Here is a 26,943-nt window from a genome sequence, read left to right as displayed (position 1 = left end):
GGAGAGATCCATCGGGAGATTTTGGGATCTAGCAAGCTTTTATATTTCTCCCATACATCAAACAATGATTTCCTAATAATAGAGTTTGGATTTGATATCCCGCTTTATCACTCCCCGAAGGAGTCTCAAAACGGCTAACATTCTCCTTTCCCTTCCTCCCCCACAACAAACACTCTGTGAGGTGAGTGGGGCTGAGAGACTTCAGAGAGGTGTGACTGGCCCAAGGTCACCCAGCAGCTGCATGTGGAGGAGCGGGGATGCGAACGTGGTTCACCAGATCACGAGTCTACCGCTCTTAACCACTACACCACGCTTTCCCATAGACCAAATATGCATGCCAACCCCATCGGTTGTCGAACCCTTCCAGGTCCAGTAAGTCTGAATCCTTGCAATGTGACCATTCTTTCAACCAGATGAAGCAGGCCGCCTCATAATACAATTTCATATCAGGCAGGGAGAAGCCTCCTCTGTCTTTTATATCGATTAGAATCCAATGATTAACTCTAGGTCTCTTTCCCTGCCATACAAATTTAGAAATGTCTTTTTGCCAATTCTTGATGCAGCCTTCTCCACCCTGAATTGGAATCACCTGAAACAAAAAGATCAACCTGGGGAGCATGTTCATCTTTATAATGCTCTATAGAATTTCAATCTGGATGTCAGTGTTTACCCAGTCAGTGGAACGAGTGCAGGCAGCCTTTCGATTTAAGATATTTGCTGTCCCATGTTGTGTACCTTACGCAGCCCTGTGTTTAGAGGGAGGCCAACATAAGCTAGAGACAGTTGCCTGGATGATTTTTCTTTTATGCTGGCTAAACATTTGTTTTTCAGCAGACAAAGATACTTTACTTAGCGAAGTTCTGTTAGACTCCTTCCCTTCCCCAGGGCTACAACTGTTTTGCAACTTGGGCTTTCAGAGATCTCCTGGGCGCTGTGGCTTTTCCAATCGCCAAGGCCATGTTAAAAACTAGGCTGTGGGACATAGATCGCCAGGAACTAATCTCAGCTGCGGAAAAAACATGTTCCCCTCTCTATTTTTGACTCTCTTGGGCACAGGAATTTAACCTTAATTATTTACAATTTCTGTTTAACCCGCAAGAAAGAAGGGCTTTTTCGCTGGCTAGGTTCAATTCTAATCCTTCTAACCTCCTTTGGGGTAGGTTTGCGGGTTTGGCAGAAGGAGATAGGCTCTGCCCATGTGATGCCCACTTGGTGGAAACTCTAGCTCCAAGTTTCAAGTTTCAAGTTTTATTGTGGCAAAAGCCAGTGACACTAAACACCACAAGATCAAACAAAAAGAAATCAACAACAACATCAGAAAAGAAAAAAAGAAAAAAAAAAAGGATTACACAAGGGAACTTCGCAGTGTGCCATTCAACAGAGGAGATTTACGCTTCTTGATTACTAAAGTGCAAAATTTGGCCACCTCATATGATATTGAGCTTGAAGAATCTTCCAGAAGGTATTTTCGTAGAATTTCGGGGGAGGATTCCAAATAATGTTGTAGGGGTATAAATTTTGATGAAAGCGGCAAAATAAGTTGAACTCGTTCTTCACTATAAAATTCGCAAAATAGAAGGATGTGTGTGACAGATTCTACCTTATTAGACATACAGGGGCAGAGACGCGCATGCAGTGGTACCCGCGTGAATTTGCCGTACAGCACTGCTGAGGGCATTGTCTCAAAGCGGGCTCTAGAGAAAGCCCATCTATAAGCTTCGTTAGTGATGTTAGTTAAGTAAGGGGCAGCTGCAAAATTAGGCCAAGCTTTTAAGCATCTATACGTCTCCGGGAGTAGGGCGTCTTCTCACATGGCCCTTGGATGTAAAATAGGCTAGCTCACATGGCCCTTGGATGTAAAATGTATGATGATCTCCGCCAACAATTTTTAGACCATCTATGTATTCCAACATGGAAACCAGAGATAGCGGTTATACGCTTCTTATTACAGGGGAGAGACCAGGAGCTCACCAAGACAGTTGCTAAGGTCCTCTATTTTATTTTTTGTCGCCGAAGTATGCTACAGGATCCTGCCCTTGCTGGAGACCCACCTAGACGAAATAGATTGCTCGCCTCTTCTTCCCTTTGTACTGTACTGTTGAAATGGCAAGGAGATTACACTGGTTTATTTATTCTGAATGTTTGTAAGTGATACCAATAAAGATTTGATGATAATGACTTTAAACACTTGAACTCTTTAACAGGTCTTAAATAACTCTTGTAATGTTACATAGATTTTGGATACAAAGGAGGACCATAAATAAAATGGACTTACAGACTAACTCCAAGACTAAGGGAATGGAGTTGGAACCTAATCTAGTCCAACCTCCTGAAGTGCAGGGATCTTTTGGCAACCCCAACAGGGCGCAGGGAGGGTGGGGTGCGGACAGTGGCGTAGCGTGGGGGGTGCAGGGGGGGCCGGCCGCAACATCTGGGGGTTAGGGTTAGGGGGCGCAAATTACTTGCCTTGCCCCGGGTGCTGACAACCCACGCTACGTCACTGGGTGCGGAAAGCGTGCTTCGCTTGGGGGGGGGGCTCTCCTCGGATGGGGAGCGCACCCTTCTCGCCCGCAGCCAGCAAGATACACGGGGCTCTGTGGGGGACAAGTGACGGGAGTGCAGAAAAAGGGGAGGGAGATTTTGCTTGCGTGTTGGGATGCAGTCCTTTTATTCCTTCAAACAGAATCGGAATTGCCGAGTTGACCCAAGGGTCATCTAGTCCAACCCCTAAAAGGAAGGAATCTCAACTAGATAATACACGGCACGTGACCGTCCAACCGCGGCTCAAATGCCTCCGAGGAAAGAAAGGACGCCTCCGCCTCTTGGGGCGATCTGTCCCACCGCCGAACGGCATAGCTGCCAACTTTCAGATTTGAAAATAAGGGATCAGCAGCCTCCCCTGTCCCGGGACGGTCTCTACGGGATAGCAGCGGCGCTGGAATAAGGGAATTTCCCGCCAAAAGGGAAGGTTGACAGCTGTGCCGAACGGCTTGCCTCTTGCCCCACGAGGCGCTGCGAGGCCGCTGAGGACTAGCGCCTTAGCGGGCTCGCCTCACCTGTCCCCCCCGACCCCTCCCCGCCACGCACCCACTCGGGCACTTTGCAAGGGCGCCACATCGCGCCAAGCACCCGGCGCCTTCTCGGCCCTGGGAGATCCAGGAACCGGCCTTCTAGGAGCCTGTTGCAGGCCGGGCACGTTTCCAAACTGACTTCCTAAGGCGCGGCATGACGGGAGATGTAGTTCTCCGGGGGTGTTGCAAAGGGAGGGCGAGGCTCCTGCAGCGGAGCCTTCCTGGTCCCTTTTCCTGAAAAAAATGCATTTTATAATGGAGAGTACCGTGGGCGTAGCCAGGATTTTTGTTAGGGGGCAGGACTTTGTGGAGGGGGAGACTTCGGGAGGGGGGGGCAGAACCGTCGTGATTGATCAGTTAGTACTTTATGGGGGGCAGCTGCCCCCTGCCCCCCCCTACGCCCATGTACAGCTCCATATATCAAACAGAGCAATGATGCTAGCGGGCGTAATTAAAAATGGAAAACAAAACACTAAAATGAGCGTGAGCCCTGGGCTCCTTGCAAACCCACCCCATAGAATCCCGGGAACCGTAGTTCGCACAGGAGGTGGGGCGCTGTTAGCAGCAGGCCCTGTTCCCCTCACATAGCTACAACTCTCAGAGGAAAGAGGAATCCACAGCTATACCTGCTCTGGGGAACTGTAGCTCAACTCTCAGCGCCCTGTGCATGCTACAATTCCCATGGTGCTTGGTTGCTGGGAAGCCATGGGTTTTTAAAAGGAACAGCACAATGCTTTTAGTGTATTGTACATCGCAATTAACTGACAATTCTTCAGTCTACCTGGCGGGAAATCTTAAAATGAGCGAAGTGCAGGTGGGGTGGGCAGAAGAGGGCAACAGAGGAGGGAGGGAGGTCTAGGGGCAACTGGAGCCAGGTAGGCCTGGCCCACCTATGAGACAAAGTGTGCCTCAGGTGGCAGAATCCACTGGGGCAGCAGATCCCAATGCAGATCTATCCCGCCACTTCCGCCCTTGCTTGTTTCTGATGTAGAACTTCCCCTTCTTCCTGACAGGGAAGGTGGATACCATTTGAGTGAAGCTGAAATCATAAACTTAAAATTGCTGTGGGTTGGGGATGTCTCAGATTTCCCTAGAGAGGGAGGAGTGGGAGAATGGTGTGTTCCTCTCTGAACCATATATCCCATTCAAGTGTGGAGAGAAGGCTTGACATCTGAAATCCAGTCATCAGACTTACCGAAACATAGAATTGTCAAGTTGGAAGGGAACCCGAGGGTCATCTACTGTAATCCAGGAATCAGCTGGATCCAGGGAAGTAGTGCCGGGCGCCTTTTTGGCTTTGGCACAAACTGCTGCCAGCTGAGACTGGCATTACCCCACTCCTTTGCCCACTGCACTGGCTCTCAGTTGGTTTGTGGACCCCAATCAGAGCACTGGCCTTAACTGCTAAAGTTCCCATCACACTTTGAGATGACTGTTTAGTGAAGGGGCAGACCCAGCAGAGGGTGTTGCTCACTGGCTGGTTCAGCTGGAGATCGTCCCCCTTGCCAGCCACACTGCGGTCTAAGTGGTGTAGTGTCTTCTTCTTTGGCGACCTCTCGTAGCCGAGGAAGATGGTCTTCCATGAACACGGTTTCATTGTATTTTTTTTAAAAGATATTTATTAAGGTTTTCACAATATTACAAAATGAAAAAAAAAATGAAAAAAAATGAAAAAACACCAAATAAAAACAATTAAAAAACAATTCAATCTTTCCATTACTTATTTTTCATTTGCTTGTTTTCCGGACCTCCTCACACCTCCCTTTTTTGTATTCCAATTCAATTCATTGGTTCAGCAAATCCTTTCATATATTATAACATTCGATTTTTACCTATTAATTATCCATTTTTTCATATTCCTTTATAACATTACAGCATAAAACCACTTTAGTTCAATCCAACATCATTCTTTACCAACTTCTCATAGCCATTATATTCTTACATAATTCTTTACACATTTTTACTAGAGCCAAGTAATTTCATTCCAACATTTTTCTAACATTCATCGATTTTATAAAACAATCCTAATAGTAGAAACAATCCCATCTTCATCCAGTGTCCCTTCCTCCTGGTCCCGGGTTTTGTCAGTCCTTATTGTCCCATCGATCTAGCGCATTAACCTGGTAGCCTTGTATCCGAGGCCCTTAAGTCTCTTCCATGTCCCTTCCTCAACTTCTCATCATATTTATAACCGTATTTTCCCTTGTCTCCTGCTCGTTTCACTCGTGGGAACTCCAACTTAACAATGTTTTTAACCCTTCTCGACTGATCAACCCCTTTTCTATAATCCACACTAAACTCCATGTGGTATTCAAGGACATGTTTCAAAATCCCTCCAAAATTAGGAGCCGCCACAACCCCAAACATCTCACGGCCCATTGCCAGACTTGAAAAGTCCAAACATCCCTGTATCGGGGGGTCTATCCAGCCCCCCATTTCCAAGCCAAACCAAACTTTTTCTTTCCAACTCTGGCTTTTTCCAAGTTCATTTGTCAAATCCGAAAGCTCATGTTCCTGTTGGGCCACAGCTCCCTCCATCTCTGGCGCCCAAGATTCAGCAACATCCTCCTGATTTAATTCCTGGGTGGGCTCCATATATTTTCCCACTGCCTGTTCAAAATTTCCCACTGCCTGTTTAAAATTTCTAATCGAATCAGTCATCAAATCCGTCTTTTCATGTAACTGTTCCAGTAGGGCATTTGTTTTATAGAAAGCACACAACAGAGCTTCTGAGTACATTGTCCTGCAAGGTCAGAAGTCTATTCCCACGATTGTAATCTGTAACAGCTGCAGGCTCTCCAGAATTGGTTACAGTTTCACAGTCTCCCTCTAGGGGGAAAATTTCTATTTGTTCTTTCTTTTAAAGACAAGTCTAGCAACAAAATGTCCTTTTTCAGATATTTTATCAGTATTTGTTCCTTTAAAAAGCGAAGGGGAACGATGGAATCAGTGTTTCTCTTCTTATAGCTATCTGTCAAAAACGTTGTCTCTGGTCAATGAGCTTCAAAAAACATCAGTCCTAACACCCTGCTCCAGGATCAGGACGGTGGAAGGTTACTTTACTTTACCCTCACTTCTGCAGGTTTAAACAGTCCGAAAAAATCCCTCCTCTTCTCCTGCTTCCGAGGGGGGTTCAGCAATTTGAATGATGAAAGTTAATCTTTTACAGGCGATTTTCTGAGCTCTAGTTTGCCATGTCTTTGCTTTGATCTATCTACAAAGAAATGGAAGGCTGACTTCCTGTTTAGACCTTCCCGTTTCAGTGCCAAATTGAGGTAGACTTTTAAGTCCAATTTTCCTTTCTGCTCACAAGTCCTTATTTAAAATCCAATTGTCCAAGTTTAGGTACTCACGGGTGAATATTTTAGAAACCAAATTGTCCCAGGAAAAAGGCAGCGTTCTCCGGCAACGGCTGTGCGGCTTCGCTCCACGGAAGAAGCGGTTGACTCAGAATCAAATTTAAGTTGTTAACAGATGTAACAGAAAGAGGGGGCTTCGCCTTACCAGACATGAGATTATACTACGAAGCAGCATGCCTGTGCTGGATAAAAAGAATGGGTAAAGCTGGAGAATAAAGAGTTATTGGACCTGGAAGGGTTCAATAACAAATTCGGGTGGCATGCGTACCTATGGAGGGATAAAAAGAGAGTGCATAAAGGATTCTGCAGTCACATCTTTAAGGGCCCACTAATAGAGGTCTGGGACAGATATAAAAACATATTAAAGCCAAAAACCCCACACTGGTTGTCTCCGTTGGAGATAATAAGTGTAAAGAAAGTTAATATGAGAGAAAAGTGGGGGAAGTATGGAGAAATGGTTATCAATGAAGGAGGGAAGTGGAAAGTAAAACCATACGATCAGGTTAAAATATTTACATATGATTGGTTGCACTACTTCCAGATAAACGAGATGTTTAAAAAGGAGGTGAAGGAAAGGGGCTATCAGGAAAAAGAATCGATATTTCAAAAAGAGATAATAAACAACGAATATAAAAACCTCTCAAAAATGTATAAGATACTGCTGGAGTGGAACTTGAAAGATGAGGAAGTGAAGTCAGTGATGGTACAATGGGCAAGGGATTTCGGTTATAATGTGCAACTGGAGGACTGGGAAAAGTTATGGAAAGTGAATATAAAATTTACGGCTTGTATGTTACTTAAAGAAAATGTGATGAAGATGCTATACAGGTGGTATCTGACACCTGTAAAATTGGCTAAGATGTATAAGGTAGACAACAAGTGCTGGAAATGTAAATTAAAGGAAGGGACTTTTTATCATCAATGGTGGGAGTGTAAGAAAGTTAAAAGCTTCTGGGACGAAATTTACAATGAAATGAAAAAGATGTTAAGTTATACCTTTGTAAAAAAGCCAGAAGCCTTTTTATTAGGTATAGTTGGAAAGGACATCAGGAGAAAAGATTGTAAACTCTTCCAGTATGCGGTAACGGCCGCCAGAATAGTGGTAGCCCAAAGGTGGAAGCAGGAAGAAATCCCAACGGTTGCAGAGTGGAGAGCAAAATTGTTAGAATATGCCGAGCTGGACAAATTAACAGGGAAAATAAGATACGCTAAGGATCAAAAATTCATTGAAGATTGGGGGAAATTTGTGGGTTATCTGGAGAACAAATGTTTTGTAAATACAACGCTAGTGGGATTTAAAGAGGCACTGTAAAGAACTAACAAGTATTGTTTAATAGAAATAGTATGCAAAGGGAGGAACGAATGGCAATATGAAAAGATGGAATGTGATTTAAAGATATAAATACGAATGAATGTCAATGACGCTGAAGGAAGTTCAAAATGTATAAGAAGTGTTGAAATATGGATAGAATGTATAAATAATGAAATTAATAAAATTGCAAAATGAAAAAAAAAAAAGGAAGAAGCGGTTGACTCTCAGTACCGCACCACTTCCCCCTCTTCGCTTCGGAGCCCGTTAGTGGGTTCCTTTGCGGGTTGGGGGGGGGGGCGCTAAGGGTGCCTGCCGAGTCCCATGGTCACAGGCTTCATCCGCCTGTGATTTTTGAAAGGGTCCCCGCTTCGCCGTAGCGGAAAAGACCCGTTTCACGTGGAGCTAGTCCCTCCAGATTAGAGGGAGTCTGCCATTGCCGATGGCGCCACCCCGGAAGTCCCATGAACACGGTTTTAACAGTGAGTCCGTAAGTGACTGTGGAGGCCAATTCTGGATCCCCACGTCCTTCCACAGTGGGGACCTTTGTGTAGTGTAGCAGTGCCCCAAAGTGCTTACTTCGCCAGCCATGGGCTGTGGGCCTGCGTGGTGCATCTGGAACATCCAGATGAGGGGGAATCACAGACTCATAGAATGGTAGAGTTGGAAGGGACCTCAAGGATCATCTAGTCCAACCCTCTGCAATGCAGGAATCTCAGCTAAGGCATCCATGACACATGGTCATGCAGCCTCTGCTTAAAAACCTCCAAGGAAGGAGAGCCCACCACCTCTCGTGGGAGACTGTTCCACTGCCAAACAGCCCTTACTGTCAGAAAGTTTTTCTGAATGCATAGTTGGAATCTCCTATCTTTTTTTTATATATATATAATTTTTTATTAGAGGTTTTTCTTATGGTTACAAAGATAAAACAAAACATGACAATACATTAAAACATAACAAACAAATAATAACAAGTATACTTTCAAATCTTATTTTCTTAAACCTTACTTCCCTGACTTCCTCGTGCTTCCCCTTTCTGTGTTCCAATTTCTAATCAATTACTCAGCAAATCTTCTCGTATTTTAACTTAATTTACTCATTTTTCTCCTTGTCTTAACCATTACCGCTATCAACCATTTATTTCACTAATCCGTCATCCTTCTAAGCTTCATAAATTTTACAATATTTCTTTAAATAGTCCTTAAATTTTCTCCACTCCTCCTCCGCTGCTTCTCTTCCCTGGTTTCGGATTCTGCTCGTCATCTCTGCCAGGCCCATGTAGTCAATCACCTTCATCTGCCATTCTTCCAAGGTGGGTAGATCTTGTGTCTTCCAGTACTTAGCGATGAGTATTCTTGCTGCTGTTGTAGCGTACATAAAAAAAGTTCTATCCTTCTTTAACACCCCCTGGCCGACTATGCCCAAGAGAAAGGCCTCTGGTTTCTTTGGGAAGGTATATTTAAATACCTTTTTCAGTTCATTATATATCATTTCCCAGAATGCCTTAATCTTCGGGCACGTCCACCAGAGATGAAAGAACGTACCTATCTCCTATCTTTTAGCTGGAAGCCATGGGTTCGAGTTCTGCCTTCCAGAGCAGGAGAAAACAAGCTCGCTCCAACTTGCATGGGACAGCCCTTAAGGTATTTGGAGATGGCTCTCATATCTCCTCTCAGTCTCCTCTTTTTCAGGATGAACACACCCAACTCTTTCAACCCTTCCACATAAGACTTGGTCTCTAGGCCCTTAATCACCTTTGCATACCCTCCAACATTTCTTCGATGAAAAAAGGGATGACCCATTCCAGAATGGTAATTTTACTCTTTATACCCCACACATCTTACTGGTTGCCCCTGCCACTCTGTTAGAACAAAACAGTAAACATTAAAAAAAGACTTCCCTATACAGGACTGCCTCCAGATGGCTTGGGGGTGGGATAACTCCATGCCTTCCAACATTTCTCCAATGGAAACAGAGACACCCTAAAGAAAAGTGGGACATTCCAGGATCAAATCAGAAACTGGGATGGCTTCTCTAAATCAGGGGTGTCTCTGGAAAATAGGGACACATGGAGGGTCTGCCTTGGTCGCTCTACCCTACCCATAATCCACTTTGTCAACATCCTTCTTAAATTGTGGTTCCTAGAACAGGACAAAGGACTCCAGGTGGGGTCTGACCGAGGAAGAATGGTTCAGAGGAGATGCTTTTGAACTACTTTTCGCCAACTCGGCTTTCGGCAAGACATCCCGACATCCCGTCCCATGCTTACTGAGCAGGCATGTTAAGGTGGTGCGCGGGAAGCCGCTCCAGCCATCGGAGGAGAGGCCGACCGCAAGGAGAGAGAGGCTGGCTGCGCTGGAGCGCGCGCCACAGCGCGCAGGGCCTGCCCACCCTGAGCGCCCGCCCCCGCCCCGCCCCCGCCCCGCCAGACACGTCGGCCGAGGACGCCCGGCTGCGTCCGCCTGGGCGCCTTACGGGATGGTGCCATGGCGCGGCCGTCGGGGGTCGCGCAGCGCCAGGAGTCCGAACAACAGCTACTGCCGCTGGTCTCCTACCAGCACGTGCCCGTGCATCTGGCCGGCGGCGCGCCCTGGGGCTTCTCCCTCGAGGGCGGGCTGGAGCACGGCAAGCCCCTCATCGTCTCCAAGGTGAGCCCCTTCCGCGCTCCTCCTTCCCCGCTCTGGGGTCGCCGTCCGGGCGAAGCGCGGCTTCCGGGCGCCCCTGTCCTCCGCCTTTTCTCCCTGCCCGTCCGGCGACGCCCGCTTTTTGTAGGGAATCTGATAGAACGTCCACGCAGCGGAAGTGTGTGGATCTTGCTCGCGGTACAAGTCACCACCTAAAAGCAGAGAAAGCTCCAAACCTTTCGCTACTGCAGAAGCAATAAGCTCTACGAACAACTTTGGACGAAGTTTATACGTAAAAAAATAAGTTCCAGCTTGTAGTCTTTTTAGATACAGATATCAAAGAATAACAGAATGGTAGAAGGGGTCCTGAGGGTAATCTAGCCCAACCGTCTACAAGGCAAGAATCTCAACTCAACCATCTATGGCAGAGGGCCATCCAACCTCTGCTTAAAAGCCTCCCATGAAAGGGGCTGCACCACTTTCTGAGGGAGGCCAGTCCAATGTCACAGAGCTCTTACCCTCAGAAAGTTCTTCCCAATGTTTAGTCAGAATCTCATTTCTTGTAACTTGAAGCCATGCGTTGAGTCCTACCCTCTTCCATGTGGCAGCCCTTGAGATTTTTGAATGTCTCCTCTTGTCCAGGCCAAACATACTCAGCTCCTTCAACTGTTCATCATAATGCTTGGTTTCTAGACCATTTATCATCTTGGCCACCCTCCTCTGCACACTTTCCAGTCAATATCCCTCTTAAATTGTGGTGCAGAGATCTGGATGCAGGACTCCAGGTGTGGACCAAGGCAGAACAGAACAGGACAGTTGCTTCCCCTGATCTGAATACTAGACTTCTGTTGATGCAGTATAGAATAGCATTGGCATTTTTTGCTAGTGCGTCACACTGTTGACTCATGTTAAGCTACTAAGACTCCTTGATCCTTTTCACACATACTACTGGTAAATGACCCCCCCCCCCAAATTTTCTGTCTGTCTGTGCATCTGCCTAAGTGCAGAACTTTAAATTTGTCCCCATTGAAATTCATTTTGTTAGTTTGGGCCCTTGTCTGGGCAGGCAGCTGCAGGAGGCGCATCAGACATAACAGGGCCCCCACCCCATCCATTTCCTTTGCGGCGCCATGCTTGCGTGTCTTAGGGCTCACTCACACTTAGCTTTTGCTTGGCATTGCTGAGCACAGATCCGCACTTTAAAGCACCATGTCCAAGTGCTATTTTGTTTTGTTCTTTTGTCCTGACTAATCTGCTCTTTACTGGAGCAAACAGAAATTCAGCCATTTGCTTCAATTAAGCAGTAAAGAGTGGACTTTTGCAGGGAAAGCACAGGGGGGAAGAAGAAGAAGGGCATACCTGTGCATAGAAACGTGGCACAAAAGGATGAGCCTTTGGTGGAGCAAGTCCTTGGGCTGGAAACCCCTTCCTCCTGCCTAGGGGCAGGCCGTGAAGCATTTCTGTCTCCACGAGTTTCTCTCTGTCTGTCAGGCGGGAGGGCCTGGGGTGACTGGCCCTGTGCCAGGCTGAGTCTCTAACTGCGCTCCCTTGGGACTGGGCAGTGAGCAGGAACGGCCCTTTGGCCGTGAATGATTAACTGCCCTTGTCCCTCCACCGCTGCCAGTTCTGGTGGCTTTGGTCTCCCAGAGTGGCAGCAAGATGCTGCTTTTCCAAGTGGAATGCCCTGCATGCCCCATGGCTGGATTGGTCCCCAGGAAAGAAGCCAGGGGGTGGAGCTGGATGTGAAGAGGCCTCTCCTTTCTGTGAAGTGCTCCTGGGGTTGGGGGGTAGTCTGCCTTGGTCCTGCCCTCAGTACCCATTCGGGATGTGGTGCCTGCTTCCAATCCCTGTGTGTTCCAGCGACAGGATTCAGCTGTGGAGAGTAGCATGCAGTGGCTTAACACAAAGTGGTTCTGCGTGAGGCTGGGTTGATGCTTCTGGATGATAGAGACAAGTGGGGTGCCACAGTGTTCTGTCCTGGGCCTGTTGATATTCAACATCTTTATAAGTGACTGGGATGAAGGAATTGAGGGGATGCCAGCAGTACATGTGAAAGGACTGAGGGATCTTATTAGGTCACTAGTTTAACATGAGTCAGCAGGGTGATGCAGCAGCAAACAAAGCTAATACTATTTTAGGCTGCATCAACAGGAGTATAGTGTCCAGATCAAGGGAAGTCATGGTCCCACTCTATTCTGCCTTGGTCAGACCACACCGGGAATACTGTGTCCAATTCTGGGCACCACAATTTAAGAAGGATGTTGACAAGCTGGAATGTGTGCAGAGGAAGGCAACCAAGATGACCAAGGGTCTGGAAACCAAGCCATATGAGGAATGGTTGAAGGAGGTGGGGATGTTTAGCCTGTAAAAGAGGAAACTGAAAGGAGATATGATAGCCATCTTCCAATATCTCAAGGGTTGTGCTTTGAAAGATGGGGCAAGCTTGTTTTCTCCTACTCTGGAGGGAAGAACCCGAACCACTGGCTTCAAGTTACAAGAAAGGGGATTCTGAGAAAACACCAGGAAGAACTTTCTGACAGTAAGAGCTCTTTGACAGGGGAAGAGACTCTCTTGGAAGGTGGGGGACTCTCCACCCTTGGAGGTGTTTAAGCAGAGGCTGGATGGGTTGGACTAGATGCAGTGGTGGAGCTCGGGGTGCCCGATGCGGCATATGCGCCCTGCAGCCGGGGGCGGAGTGAGCTGCCCATGGGGGTGGGGCAAGCCAAGGCAGGGCGTGCTGCTTGGAGCCTCTCCGCAGCCTCCCCCTCAGCTGTAGGATGGCTGAGGTGGTGGGCAGACGCAAGCCCTGTGCGGCTCGAAAAAGTGGTGCAGAGCTTGCAGGCAGTCTGCCTGCCGCCTCCCCCTCAGGAGAGACGCGTGGCTCAGGCACACTGCAGACCCCATGGTGTGGCACCCAGTGCCCCCACCTCACCTAGCTACCAGTGGTGTAGGAAGGGGGGTGCAGTGGGGGTGGGAGTTATTTTTTTCAAAAAGTGTCATGAGCCCACTTTTAAAATTTTATTTTAAAAACACATATTTTTGCCATTTTGTCACCCCGCCCAGTGATGACACCCAGGTCGTCCCACCCCCCTTCCTACGCCACTGACTAGATGACTCTTGGGGTACCTTTGAATCCTATACAGTGGTACCTCTGGATACGAACGGGATCCATTCCGGATCCCCCTTCCTGAAGTGAATGTAACCTGTGCCTGCATGTTTGCGCGTGCACGGGTTGCGATTCGCCGCTTCTGTGCATGCGCGTGACGTCATTTTGACCATCTGCGCATGCGCGAGCAGCGAAACCTGGAAGTAACATGTTCCGTTACTTCTGGGTCGCCGCGGAGCACAACCCGAAAGCGCTCAACCTGAAGCATATTAAACCCTAGGTATGACTATTCTACAATTCTGTGATTCTGACCCTGGGGTAGCACCCCATTGGCACCTCAATTGTTTGCTCAAAGGTCAGCTTCTTTCTCCCATGGAGCATGAAAGCATACCCTTAAGAACATAAGTTGAGATAGGCTCCAAGATCAGGCCAAGGGGCGGTCATGCAGCCCAGCATCCTGGTCTCACAGTGGCCAGCTGGATGCTTCTTTTGGGAGGTCTTGCACGCAGGACTCACGTAAGATTGCTGAGCCAAGGTGTTACCAAACACCAGACATCAAAGCTGGATTTCCTAAATATCTCTGGGATCGTCCGCACTTCTGGCTTGTCTTGTGGTGTTTTCGTCACTCATCTCATTTCTCTGGGAAAAAGCCACTCTTTAGGACCAGCTTGGACATCAATCCAGTGAAAACCCAAATTGTCATTTGCTCTGACTGAGCGCTTGAGAGCAGTTTCCCCCAGGGCTGTGGATGAGCCCCCTGTTCCTTCCTTTCTGTTTAAATGGTGGTAGCAAAGGTCCTTATCTCAAGGGCTGCTGTGGTGCATTTGGAAAAAGTCACGGCTCACATCTGGCAAAGACTCAGGTCTTCTGGAGGTGACCCATGTTCCCTTTCCCTCCCAGCGCCCCACCCCCTCTGATGCATTCCAAATGTTGTGCATTTTCCTGAAGAGGGTTTCATTTGCCACAAAGCTGGTGCAAATGTGAATAGTTTAACTGCATTCTGTGTGCATCTGAGAAATGCTGTGTGAGGATGGGCCGGTGGGCCAAGAGACCCAGGATTATTATTTTTTCTGTGGGGGCCGGTTGCCCAATTTATTTCCTTGGTGCAAAGTGAGCCCGTCCCTGAGCTGATGGGTCAAAGAATCATAGGATTGTCATCTACTCAAACTCCCAGCAATGTGGGAATCCTAACTGCAGCATCCATGATGACAGATGACCACCCAACCTCTGCTTAGAAACCTCCAAGGAAGGAGAGCCCACCACTTTCTGAGGTAGTTGTTCCACTGTCAAACAGCTCTTAGCATTGGAAAGTACTTCCTGATGTTCAGTAGGAATCTCCTGTCTTGTAACTTGAATCCATTGGTTCAGGTCTTCCCCTCTGGAGCAGAAGAAAACAGGTCAGGCCAGGATGCCAAGGCTGGGGAAGCACCTTCTTTTTGGCTCCCTGGCAAAGTCGCCCACAGTCCAAGCACAGGAACAAGGGCTTCTTTGTGCCATAGTGCTCTGCCAGCACACACCCTTCTCTCTGCATGCTCTGAGCATTGGATCTGCCTTTTCCTCTCCCTGCTCTCTTCTGGGCGTTGTAGCTGGCCAGTTAGGACCGGCCCGCCATACAACAAGGTTAGGTGACTGCCTCAGGTGGCAGGATCCATAGGACCCTGTGGTCAATCTTTCTTCCCCCCTCCCTTTTCCTGATGCTGATCTTCCCTCATTGGTTCTTCCCTGGTGGGGAGGGGGACACCATTTTGGGGTCTGCCCCAGGCCAGCCAAACATCCAGACATCGCCCCAGACTCTGGCTATCCTGCCTAGCAAATGTTGGTTTCTCCTCCTTTTCTCACCTTTGGCCAGCTGTGACCCAAAGACCTGCTCTGTGCATCCTCTGAAGTCCTTTGCATTTAACACTAGCCCTGCAGGGAGTTGTGGCTGTGCTGCTCTTCCCTCCCATCTCCAGCCTCAAGGATATGTTGCAAAGGGCTCATCCAGACTTCCTATTTTGCTGTGTTTCTAGGAGCAGGTTCATGCTTTAAAACAGTGTGTCCAGGCACTTATTTTTTATCACTTTCCCCACGAAAACCCCACTCTTCAATGCTGAATTGCAGCAAACAGCAATTCAAGCTTCCAGCAGATTGCTCTTTGCTCCGATTCATCAGTAAGGAGCTAGTTTTTGTTGGGAAATCATTGTGGCGAAAGGAAAGGAAAGTGCTCAAATGTTGACTGGGAAAGTGTGGATTTGTGCATGTAGTGCGTGGGGCAAAAGGTAAGCATGCAGAGGGAGAGGCGTGAAGCATGGATGGAGCTGAGTATCCACCTTGATTTGTCACTTCCCTACAATATCCTAGAGTAGACCAGCCTTCCCCAACCTAGGACCGCAGCTCATCAGCACATGCCAGCAATGGCTGGGGCTGGTGGGAGTTGTAGTCGAAGCACCTGGAAGGCCCCTGGATAGGGGAGGCTGTGATAGAGGGTCGGTCTGTGCCGCTGCCTCAAGGGCACTCTCTGGAGTGAAAGGCAGCAGCTGCCAAGAATTGGCATGGTCCAGAATGTGGGGAGGAGGCGGAGGCAGACTTTCCTCCCACAGCATGGTGTCTGTGGGCTTCATCCAGCTGCAAGCCAGCAGCTGTTTCCTGAGGGGGGACATCTGTTGTCATATTCTGGGGTTGCAGCAAAGTGTGGAATAGCAGGAATGCGGCAGCAGAAGCTGTACAATGGCGACCAATGGTCAGAGGCAGCGGTGCTTCCAAATGCCAGTTGCTAGAGGCTGCAGAGGGGAGAATTGCTCTCAGGTCCTGCTGGCAGGTTTCCCACTGGGGCATCTGGCTGGCCGCTGTGAGAACAGGAGGCTGGACTGGATGGGTTCCCTTGGGCCTGATCCAGCAGGCTCTTCTTATGTTCTTAAGGCTTGTTGATGCCTCCCACCTTCCTGGAAGAGGCTTATTAGCAGCACCCTGGTCGGGTTATGGCCTTCCTCCCCACCGTGACCTGAAAAGGCCCAGACAGAGCCGACTCACCCATGAGGCAAGGTGAGGCAACTGCCTTAGGCAGCAGGATCCACCATGGTAGAAGATGTCAATCTTTCTCCCTTGTTCCTGATGTAAATCTTCCCTTACCCCTTCTTGCCTGGTAGGGAGGGGGTGTTATTTTGGAGTCTGCCTCAGGTGCCAAAATCTCTGGGGCTAGCCCTGGGGTCCAGGGCATGCTTCCCTTGATGTCTGCAACACTTTGAAACCAGTGTTGAATGATGTAAATTAAATGTGTTCATGTCTGGGGAATTTATTTAAGATTTGAGGAATGGGAGGTCCTGGACACAGGGTGCAGCCATCTATGTCTGCCGGTAGGGATCTGTTGGCTGAGAGCCCACTGTGTCTCACGCCCTTTCCCCTCGGCATAGCTGCCTGATGGGTAAAGGAGCTGCCTTCTCCCCCTGCCTTGGATCTTGTCTGGCTTTGGGCAAAGATGTCAACAGATGCCGTATTCTCCCACTGTTGCTGAGGGTTGCTCTGTCTCTCTCTGTCTCTCCTGCCTGGCTTTGAACGTGACTTGCTGCTGGCCAACTCATCGTTATCTCATTGCAATCCATCACTCCTCCATGGATAAGAATGCAGGAAGAGCTGTGATGGATCAGGTCAACGTGGGCCTGTCTAGCCCAACATCCTGTTCTCACAGTAGCCAGCCAAATGCTTCTCCTGGGAGGCCGCCAACCAGGGTCTGAGTGCAACAGCAACTCTCCACACTTGCAAATCACAGAAACTGGCAATGGGTGTAGAGCAGAGCCATTGTGGTTAGCTGGCAGCCACTGCTAGGCGCATCCTGAGTGAAGTTGGTGGACATCCCTACTTGTGGTGGGAGTGAAACCCACAATTTAACTATGCACTGTGCTTTCTATTGCCTGGCCTGTATTCTGTGGCTTTTGGTAGAAGTGGAGCCCTCTTTTGTCTGAAGGTTCTTCTTTGATTAATAATCCCCTTCTCTGTTGGCACTGGAGATAAAGGTAAAGGTAAAGGTACCCCTGCCCGTACAGGCCAGTCTTGACAGACTCTAGGGTTGTGCGCTCATCTCACTCTAGAGGCCGGGAGCCAGCGCTGTCCGCAGACACTTCCGGGTCACGTGGCCAGCGTGACGAAGCTGCTCTGGCAAACCGGCACCAGAGCAGCACACGGAAACGCCGTTTACCTTCCCGCTATAAAGCGGTACCTATTTATCTACTCAAAGGGGGACGCGGGTGGCGCTGTGGGTAAAAGCCTCAGCGCCTTGGGCTTGCCGATCGAAAGGTCGGCGGTTCGAATCCCCGCGGTGGGGTGCGCTCCCGTCGTTCGGTCCCAGTGCCTGCCAACCTAGCAGTTCGAAAGCACCTCCGGGTGCAAGTAGATAAATAGGGACCGCTTACTAGCGGGAAGGTAAACTGCGTTTCCGTGTGCGGCTCTGGCTCGCCAGAGCAGCGATGTCACGCTGGCCACGTGACCCGGAAGTGTCTCCAGACAGCGCTGGCCCCCGGCCTCTTGAGTGAGATGGGCGCACAACCCTAGAGTCTGGCAAGACTGGCCCGTACGGGCAGGGGTACCTTTACCTTTACCTTATTTATCTACTCGCACTTAAGGGTGCTTTCGAACTGCTAGGTGGGCAGGAGCTGGGACCGAACGATGGGAGCTCACCCCGCCGCGGGGATTCGAACTGCCGACCAAGTGATCGGCAAGTCCTAGGCGCTGAGGTTTTACCCACAGCGCCACCCACGTCCCATTTGGCACTGGAGATAGGTAAAGGTAAAAGGTAAAGGATCCCTGGACAGTAGACATAGTCAAACTTGACTCTGGGGTGCAACGCTCATCTCGCATTTTAGGCTGAGGGAGCCAGCCTTTGTCCACAGACAGTTTTCCGGGTCATGTGGCCAGCATGACCAAACCGCTTCTGGCGCAATGGGACACTGTGATGGAAGCCAGAGTGCATGGAAATGCCATTTACCTTCCTGCCACAGCAGTATCTATTTATCTACTTGCACTGGTAGACTGGTAGACTTTCAAAGTGTTAGGCTGGCAGGAGCTGGGACAGAGCAACTGGGGCTCACCTTTGTTAAGTGGATTTGAACTGCCAACCTTCCGATCGGCAAGCCCAAGAGGCTTGGTAGTTTAGACCACAGCACTACCCGTGTCCCATCCTATCCCCTACAGTGGAATGGGCTTCCTTGGGAGATTGTGGACTGTCCTTCCTTGGAGGTTTTTAAGCAGAGGTTGGATGGCCATCCGTCGGGGATGCTTTAGCTGAGATTCTTGCATTGCAGGGGGTTGGACCCCTTGGGGTCTCTTCCAACTCAACAGTTCTATGATTCTATGATCCTGTTTTTACCCCATGCTTTGTAGACACAGGCCCATGCTTTGAAGTGCTGTGTCTGAGTTCCAAGTGGTTTTTCTTATGTCCAGGCACTTTCCTTTTTTTTTAATAACAATAATATTTTATTAAGTTTTAACAATAGGGAAATTCCAAAACAACAAACAGAGAGCAATAAAAGCACAAAAAAATATAAAACACAACAATAAAAAATTACACAATAGAAAAATACAAACATTTAACCTAACAAGGGGGAAAAAGAAGAAAAAGAAAAACAAAAAACAAATAAGCGCATAAAAAAGAAAAACACAAATCCCTCTTTTTTAATTTCTCATCTTTGATTAACTTATTTTCCTGACTTCCTCACGCCTCCCTTTTTTGTATCCCTTTTTGAAAATTGGTTCAGCAAATTCATATCCTATCTACTTTATCCTTAATTGTTTTTCCTCCCAAATTATAATTTCAAATTTTTATCTATTATCAATGCTAGAACCCCTTCATTTCATTTCAATGTCATCAACATTCATACATTTTACAATGTTTCTGTAAATAAATTTTAAATTTCCTCCAATCTTCTTCCACCAACTCTTCTCTCTGGTCTCGGATTCTGCCAGTCATTTCTGCCATTTCCATATAGTCTATCACTTGCACCTGCCATTCTTCCAGAGTGGGTAAATCTTGTGTCTTCCAATGCTTTGCGATGAGTATCAGGCACTTTCCCTCCAAGAACTCATTCTTTCACACTGAATCTGGACAAATGGGTTTTCTGCAGATTGCCGCTTTCTCCAATTCAGTTGTGAAGTGGGTTCTCGCCTGCTTGGACAGGCAATTCTAAAGCCCAGACCTGTGCCAAGAAGCATGGCATAAAATGAAGTCTGGATGAGCCCTTTTAGCCACAGGGCCTTGCACTGTCCCTGTGCATGTTGAGTGTCTTGTAATGTTCTGGCGCAATGGGACACTTTGGTTGTTGCCATGGAGAGAAGCCTTAATTGCCATGCAAAAGACCACATTCTCTCTTTCTGATTGGCGGTGGAGCAGAGCGGGCCCCAAGGCCACCCCAAGGCTGCCCATGAGACTTTTGAAGGACCTGCCTGTTTCTGCGGAGGAGGATGAAAGGTGTTGGCTTTTCTTTGGCCAGAAGTTGGGTTTGGCTGGAGCTGTGCCAGATACAGTGGCAATGTTTGTTGCATGCCAGGCTGGAGAATAGCACAAAGGGGTGTGTGTGTGTGACACAAACGTTCCACCTCCAGGGAGCATATCTGCACCTTGGCTCACTTTTAAATTTTTATTATGTTTCTGCCCCACCTTCTTTCCTACAAAAAGCTCCAGGTTGTGTCCGTGGTTCTCCTCTTTCGCCTTTTATCCTCACAACTATCCTGTGAGGTAGACAAAGGTAGACAAAGTAGGTCCGAGACAAAAGACAAAAGTAGGTCCGAGACCACCTAGTGAGCTTCATGGCTGAGCAGGAACTAGAAGCCCTGGACTCTTAGCTCTTAGTTCAGCACTCTATACCACTGCTATACCACTCTGGCTCTCATTTGCTGAGGGCCGCCCAGCATAGGAAGTACTGGGGTGCCCACTTCTGGGGTGTAGGCGCTCCCTGAACTTTGAGTGAGCCTTCCACAGCTGCATAGGAATGGAAGAAGAAGAAGAAGAAGAGCCTTGCTGCAGGATCAGGCCCAAGGGCCCCATCTAGTCTGGCATCCTGTTCTCACAGAGGCCACCCAGGTGCCCCAATGGGAAGCGAGCAAGAAAGACCAGATGGCAACAGCACTCTGCCCACCTGCAATTCCCAGCAGCTCTTACTCAGAGGCATTGCCATCATGGCTAGTAGCTGCCGATAGCCCTCCATTAATTTGCCAAGTCCTCTTGTGAAGCCGCCTACAGAAGTGAGTTCCGTAGTTTATATTGCAGCCCAGAAACCAGCCATTGTGGGAGAGCTTCCAGGGCCTCTGGGACACAGCTGGGAATGATCCGCCTGGCTGAGGCAGGCTTGGCCAGAGCTTAAAAGAGCCGCCGCTGCCACATCCCGAGCCTTCTGCAGTCCAGGCTGGCTGTTCCTCTCCTCCTCCTCCTCCTCCATTGCAGCTGCTTCTGAGCTCTTGAGGACCTCCAGCTGGGAGCTGAGGAAAGAGCACAGGCATGCAGGAGGTGCAGTGTCAAGGACACACTGCCTATCTGTCTTCCCCATATGTACTTTATTCCCCAAATAAAGGAAGGTACAGCATCCGGAGAGCGCTGTGTTTTCTTTTTCGGTTCCAGTGGCCTTCGTGGAGAATGTGCTGGTCATAGAATAATAGAATCTTAGAGTTGGAAGGCTCATCGATTCCAACCCCCAAGAGCCAAGGCAGGAAACTCAGCTCAAGCATCCAGGACAGATGGCCGTCCAAGCTCTGCTTAAAACCTCCAAGGAAGGAGAGTCCACAACCTTCTGGGTGAATATTTCCCACTGTCACAGTGCTCTTACTCTCAGAAAGTTCTTCCTGATGTGGAAAGGTGTAATCTCCTTCCTTGTAACCTGAAGACATGGGCTTGGCTCCTCCATGTACTCCTTGGAGAAAAAGTTGGGATATGAATGCAGTAAATAAGCTCTTCCTTTTACCTGGTTAAGAAAACTGGAGGGAGCAGCCAGGTGGAGAAGTCAATCACAAACCAGGCATCCAGAATTCTCCACCTGCTTGCAGTTGGATCCACACCAGTCACAAAACACACTTGGTAGCTGACGAATTTCTAACACTGGGTCCTCCTCTCCAGAGTAGGAGAAAAGATGATTGCTCCCTCCTCCATGTGACAGCCCTTAAGATATTTGAGGATGGTTATCATATCTCCTCCCAGTCTCATCTTATCCAGGCTAAACATACCCAGCTCCTTCAACTGTTCCTCATAAGGCTTGGTTTCCAGACCCCTGATCATCTTGGTTGCCCTCCTCTGTGTGGTCTGACCAAGGCAGAATAGAGCGGGATTATTACTTCTCTTGAGTTCTGCTAATGCAACCTAGAATTGCAATAGCTTTTTGTCTTGTTTTGTTTTTTGCTGCTTCATCTTATTGTTGACTTGTGCTAGATCCTTTTCACCTGTACTGCTGGCAAGCCAAGTGCCCGTCATTTTATATTTGTGCAGGTGGTTACTCCTGGTTGTGTGCCTAATTGTGCTCCTGAGGGAGGGGAGAGCAGTCTGGCAGCAGTGGGGGGGCAGATGGAAATGCCTCCCTGTCCCCCCCCCCCCCTGCTGCACCTCTGCTCCCAGTCACTGAGAAACAGATCCCTGTGAGGCCGGTTGCACTGTCGCAGTGGGACAGGAAAAGCCCCAGCAGGGCTGGCAGTAATGCAGTGGCGGGAGGTGTATCTGCCACGCAAGGCTTCACCTTGTCTCATGGATGGGCTGCCCCAGCTTTTTCTGGGAGGGCGTGGATTCCTGTTGCTGTTTGCCTGGGAAGGGGATCTATTTGCATGGCTCTTGAGGGCCTTGCCTGCCTCTTCACATCATGTCCTGAAACTTTCCTCTTGGAGACGTGAGACTTCTGTTAGCCAACTGGACACAGAGTAGGGAGAGTGTGCCCTGTCCTTGCAGGCTAGGAACTTTTTCTGGCCTTTATTTGCAGAGCTGGTTTTCCCAGCTACCGGGGCTTGCTTCAAAATGTGGAGCAGCTAAACGGGATTTCATATCCGTTTCCCCTCCCACTCCCTCCTCTCAAACAAAGCTCTTACAGTCTCGGAAGGCAGAGCAGAAGCCGCCTGGTTAAGAAACAGTCATCAGTTCCAGTCTAAATTCTTGCGAAAAGGATAGGTGGTGGACCCCACCCTAAAAAATAGTCAACATGTCTAGCTGAGTATGCCATTAAAAGTATTTGGCATTTCTTTTTTAAAAATCAAATTGAGAAGACCAGCACACATTGGCTGAAAGCAGTTTGTTTCTTTTATTCTAGATGATTCTAGAATGAGATGCCCTCCAGATCTTCTGAATTTGAATGCGTTCAGATGGGTAGAACAGCTTCCAGGGGCCTAGGGTTCTGAGACCTCCAGGCCTGACCTGAAGTCTCCTGGTTTGCCTGGTGGTAGGTGGAAATAGAAAACTCCTGTGAGCTCCTTCAGGAAGACTTGATGCAACCAAGAACAGCATTACCTTTTGATGCAGCAGCTAAAAAGGCAAATGCTCTTCTAGGCTGCTGCATCAACAGAAGTCTAGTGTCCCGATCAAGGGAAGCAATAGTACCACTCTATTCTGCCTTGGTCAGACCCCACCTGGAATACTGTGTCCAGTTCTGGGCGCCACAATTTAAGAGAGATATTCACAAGCTGGAGTGTGCGCAGAGGAAGGTGACCAAGCTGTTCAAGGGTCTGGAAACCAACCAAACCTTATGAGGAGGGCGGTTGGGATGTTTGGCTGGAGAAGAGGAGAGATATGAGAGCAATATTCAGATATCTAAATGGTTGTCACTTCTGTTGGTGCAGCCTAGAATAGCATTAGCTTTTTTGCTGCATCCTCTGAGCTGTTCATGGACAAGGTATGCCTTCCCTTAAGGCAGTGGTGGGGAGCTTTTGTGGGGCTCCATCTTCCATCAGACCCATCCAGTGTGGTCAGCGGTCAAAGGTGATGGGAGTGGTAGCTCTGGCTTAGGGAGTCGATCCATTCTGTGCCTTAGTGGTTAAGTATTAACATCCTGTGCTGGCATCCTTTCCTGATTTGCTTAGAAACTTAGGTGGGGCTGTCCTGCCATTTCTAGCTCCTGAGGTTTGGGGTTCTCAAAAAGGGACCTCACATACATACCGATTTGCAACAAACTCTCCATCTTGTGTTTGTTTCTGGATCCTGCCACCTGAGGCAGCCACCTCACCTTGGGACTCTCACTTCTGCCAGATCCCTGAGGGAGCCCAGCGGGCCCAGAAGAAGGCCAGCAGAGAAAGGGCGGTGGCTTCTCCCCCATGCCTTGCCCACTGCACTGTGCAAGGAGAAAGAGAAGCGCTTGCCTTGGGTAGTGGCCCTCTCTACAGAGAACAGGGCTTGAGAGGAGCAGCCCTGTAGCCGGATCAGGCCCAAAGGCTCATCTGTGTAGCTGGATCAGGCTCAAAGGCCCGCTTCTGTCAACCGGCATCCTGTTCTCATGGTGGCTAACCAGGTGCCTCCTCTGGGAATGCCATGAGGAGGTCCTGAGCTCCACCGCAGACCTCTCCCCACTTGTGATTCCCAGCAATTCTGAGGCATTTACTGCTTTCAACAGCCATCATGTTCGCCTTATTGCTGGAGGGAGACCACAGCCTGGAAGCACAGGGCAGCCCCTCTCCTCCCCACAGGTGGACACTCCTAAGAGGAGCTTGGCTCTTCTTTCCTCAAAGTGCCTCCATCCCTGCAATGGACAAGGCCACCTGCCCAAACCTGCACATTGGCAGCTGAACCGCTAGAACAAAGTGCAGTGGGCTCTGTGCTTTGTTTGGTGGAGGGTGTGATGGCATCCCAGCCCCCCCTCGCCACTTACGCATGCCTGCAGCCTGCCACCCACTCCCTCCATCGTTATCCCTGGTGCAGGCTGCCAGGCACAGCCTTGGCATGGACAGAGCCCTTCGCCGGCCGCTGTGCAAGGGCTCTGTGGGTTCTGGACCGTCCTGCTGGCATTTGAGCAGCACAAAGGGCCCTTGTCTCATCCAGGGAAACAGCTGGGGGAGCTCCCTGCAGTTGCTCTTGGGCTCATGTGACTCTGGCAGGGAAGGGCAGCCCAGCCCAGCCCCTCTGTCCCAGCTTGGCCCTGGAGCTTCTCCTGGGCAGAGCTGCCTGGCTTGGGGGTCTTTGGTCCAGAGGAGGTGAGAGTGCGCACCATGGCAGGAGGACAGGCTGGCTATGGGGGTCTCTCTTAGTTCTGCAGCCGGCCAGCCTTCCCCAGGACGCCTCTTTCACACCCGTTAGTATCCTGCTCCCTTGCTGGGGCTTTGAGGGTGAGTGGAAGCAGGGAGGCAAGTGGAGGGAAGAGGGCAATGTCCAGGTGAGCACTTCGTTTTTCAGTTTCTGAAGTGCCAATGGTGGGGTGATGCTCATGGGGGTCAATGGGTGTGTTGCTCTCCCTGGCTGTAAGATGGGACTGCTGCAGGGCTTCTTGGTGGGGGCCTGCTTTTAGGAATGAAGGGGACCCTGTGGCTGTGGGGAACTTAGCAAAGAGGGGCAACACTGTATGAATGCTTTGCCCCAAATGGAAGGGCTTGGGGCCCTGCTGCCATCTGTGTGGGTGTAGATGCTGCTGTCTGCACTGTTTGGAGAAAGGGCTGAGCAGACAGCTGCAAGGATTGTGACTTGTTGCTTGTTGTTGCTCTCAGGGCCAGCCCAATGATTTTACCACTTGAGGCAAACCCCAAAATGGTGCCCTCTCCTCTGCGCCAGGGAAGAGGGGTGAGCGAAGATCTGCATCAGGAACAAAGGGAACTATAAATCGACATTGGGACCCACTGCGTCTGTGGATCTTGCCACCCAAGGCAGTTGTGTCACATGGCCTCATGGGTGGGCCGGCCCTGGTTGCCTTGCTACTTCGAATCCCCAAAACCTGTCCTCAAATTACTGTTTAAAGGAAGTGTTAGAACATTGGGGGGAGCGTTCTCTCTCTTCTAACTCTGCCTGGTCAAACAATTTTGCAGCTGGAATTTGCCCCAGCCTCATTTCTGAGGTTTGTGTGGCTCTTCACACAAGTGCTTGGGCTAAAGGGAAGGACTTATTCCTCGCACAGTGAGCCCTTTGGGGAAGCTGGCCCAGTTTGGTGTGTGTGAATTGCCTGACCAGCCCCTGTGGCAAGTGCCCAGGAGGCTGGATCCCAGCTAGGCTTTATCATGGACTGGTTGGACGAAGAGGAACGGTGCAGGGAACCAGCTGGGGAACCCCCAAGGGAGGGAGGCTCAGAGCCAGGGGATCGGTGGTGGGATGAAAATGAGCGGTCAGAGGGAGAAACCTGGGAGGAGGAGGTGTTGGAAGCTGAAGAGGGGGCTTAGAGAGTAGGGAGTGTCTGTAGCAGAGACAAGTCCAGAAGCTGAAGCAGGAGGGAGGGAGGGAGGGAGGGGAGAGGCCAAGAAGAAGAGGTGAGTCAGACTGGTGAAGAGTCACAAGTGTTTTCTCCTCCTGCTGTGACAAGCTCCCCTCCCCCTGGTCTCCCAGAACCAGGAAAGGCATGAAGAGGGTGGAGAAGTCAGCTTCACACAGGCACAGACACAGTCTCAGATTGCTTGGGGGAAACCCTGGAAAGGAGGGGACTTAGGCAGCTTTGGGGAGGCGGGAACCTTCAGTCTCAGCAACTGCTTCATGGAGGTAAGACCTGTTAGAGATGAGTCGCTGTGCTCATTAGGCCTGGCATCCCTGTGCAGATCTTGTTTTTGCTAGTAAAGAGTTAATTCCAACTTGCACAGTGTCATTTACTGCTGGCTCGCTCCTGGCAGGCTTGCACATTTGAATCAGCTCCCAAGTGGGAATAATTAGGCAGAAATAAGCAGTTGTACAAATATAAGATGGGGGACACCAGGCTTGCCAGTAGTACACATGAAAAGGATCTAGGGGGTCTTTGTGGACCAAATGCTTAACGTGAGTCAAAAGTGTGATGCAGCAGCAACAGAAGCTAATGCTATTCTTGTGTCCAGATCAAGGGAAGTTGCAGTACCATTCTATTCTGCCTTGGCCAGACCACACCTGGCATACTGTGTGTCCAATTCTGGGCAACACAAGTTAAGAAGGATATTGACAAGCTGGAAGGTGTGCAGAGAAGGGCAACCAAAATGATCAAGGGTCAGGAAACCAAGCCTTATAAGGAACAGTTGTGTATGTTTAGCCTGAAAGAGGAGATTGAGAGGAGATATGATAGCCATCTTCAAATATCTCAAGGGTTGTCACATGGAAGATGGAACTAGCTTGTTTTCTCCTGCTCTGGAGGGTAGGACTTGAAACAATGGCTTCAAGCAAAAGAAAGAAGATTCCAACCAAACATTGGTAAGAATGTTCTGATGGCAAGAGCTGTTTGACAGTGGAATGGACTCCTTCAGGAGGTAGTGGACACTCCTTAACCGGAGGTTTTTAAGCAGAGCTTGAATGGCATCTGCCAGGGAGGATTGTGTTGAGATTCCTTTCCCTCACAATCCCTTCCAAGTCTAGGGTTTTATGACTTATTTCTTGCACTGCGAACCGTTCTGGGTA

At 49.2% G+C, this 26,943-nt stretch overlaps 1 protein-coding gene across 2 annotated transcripts in view; it reads left to right on the top strand.

The window, feature by feature from the left end:
- The first annotated feature begins 10,157 nt into the window (after positions 1-10,157).
- Positions 10,158-26,943, top strand: part of SHROOM4 (shroom family member 4) — a 39,731-nt gene continuing 22,945 nt past the window's right edge. For both annotated transcript variants that reach the window (XM_077922504.1, XM_077922503.1), the window contains exon 1: positions 10,158-10,387. In XM_077922504.1, the coding sequence (XP_077778630.1) occupies positions 10,226-10,387 (162 nt within the window). In that variant the 5' untranslated portion in view covers positions 10,158-10,225. The remainder of the gene's footprint in view (positions 10,388-26,943) is intronic.

The sequence above is a fragment of the Podarcis muralis genome, chromosome Z, assembly GCF_964188315.1.
Source record: "Podarcis muralis chromosome Z, rPodMur119.hap1.1, whole genome shotgun sequence".
Lineage (NCBI taxonomy): Eukaryota > Metazoa > Chordata > Lepidosauria > Squamata > Lacertidae > Podarcis > Podarcis muralis.
The sequence above is the reverse complement of the archived record's forward strand: the minus strand, read 5'-3'. Positions and strand labels throughout refer to the sequence as shown.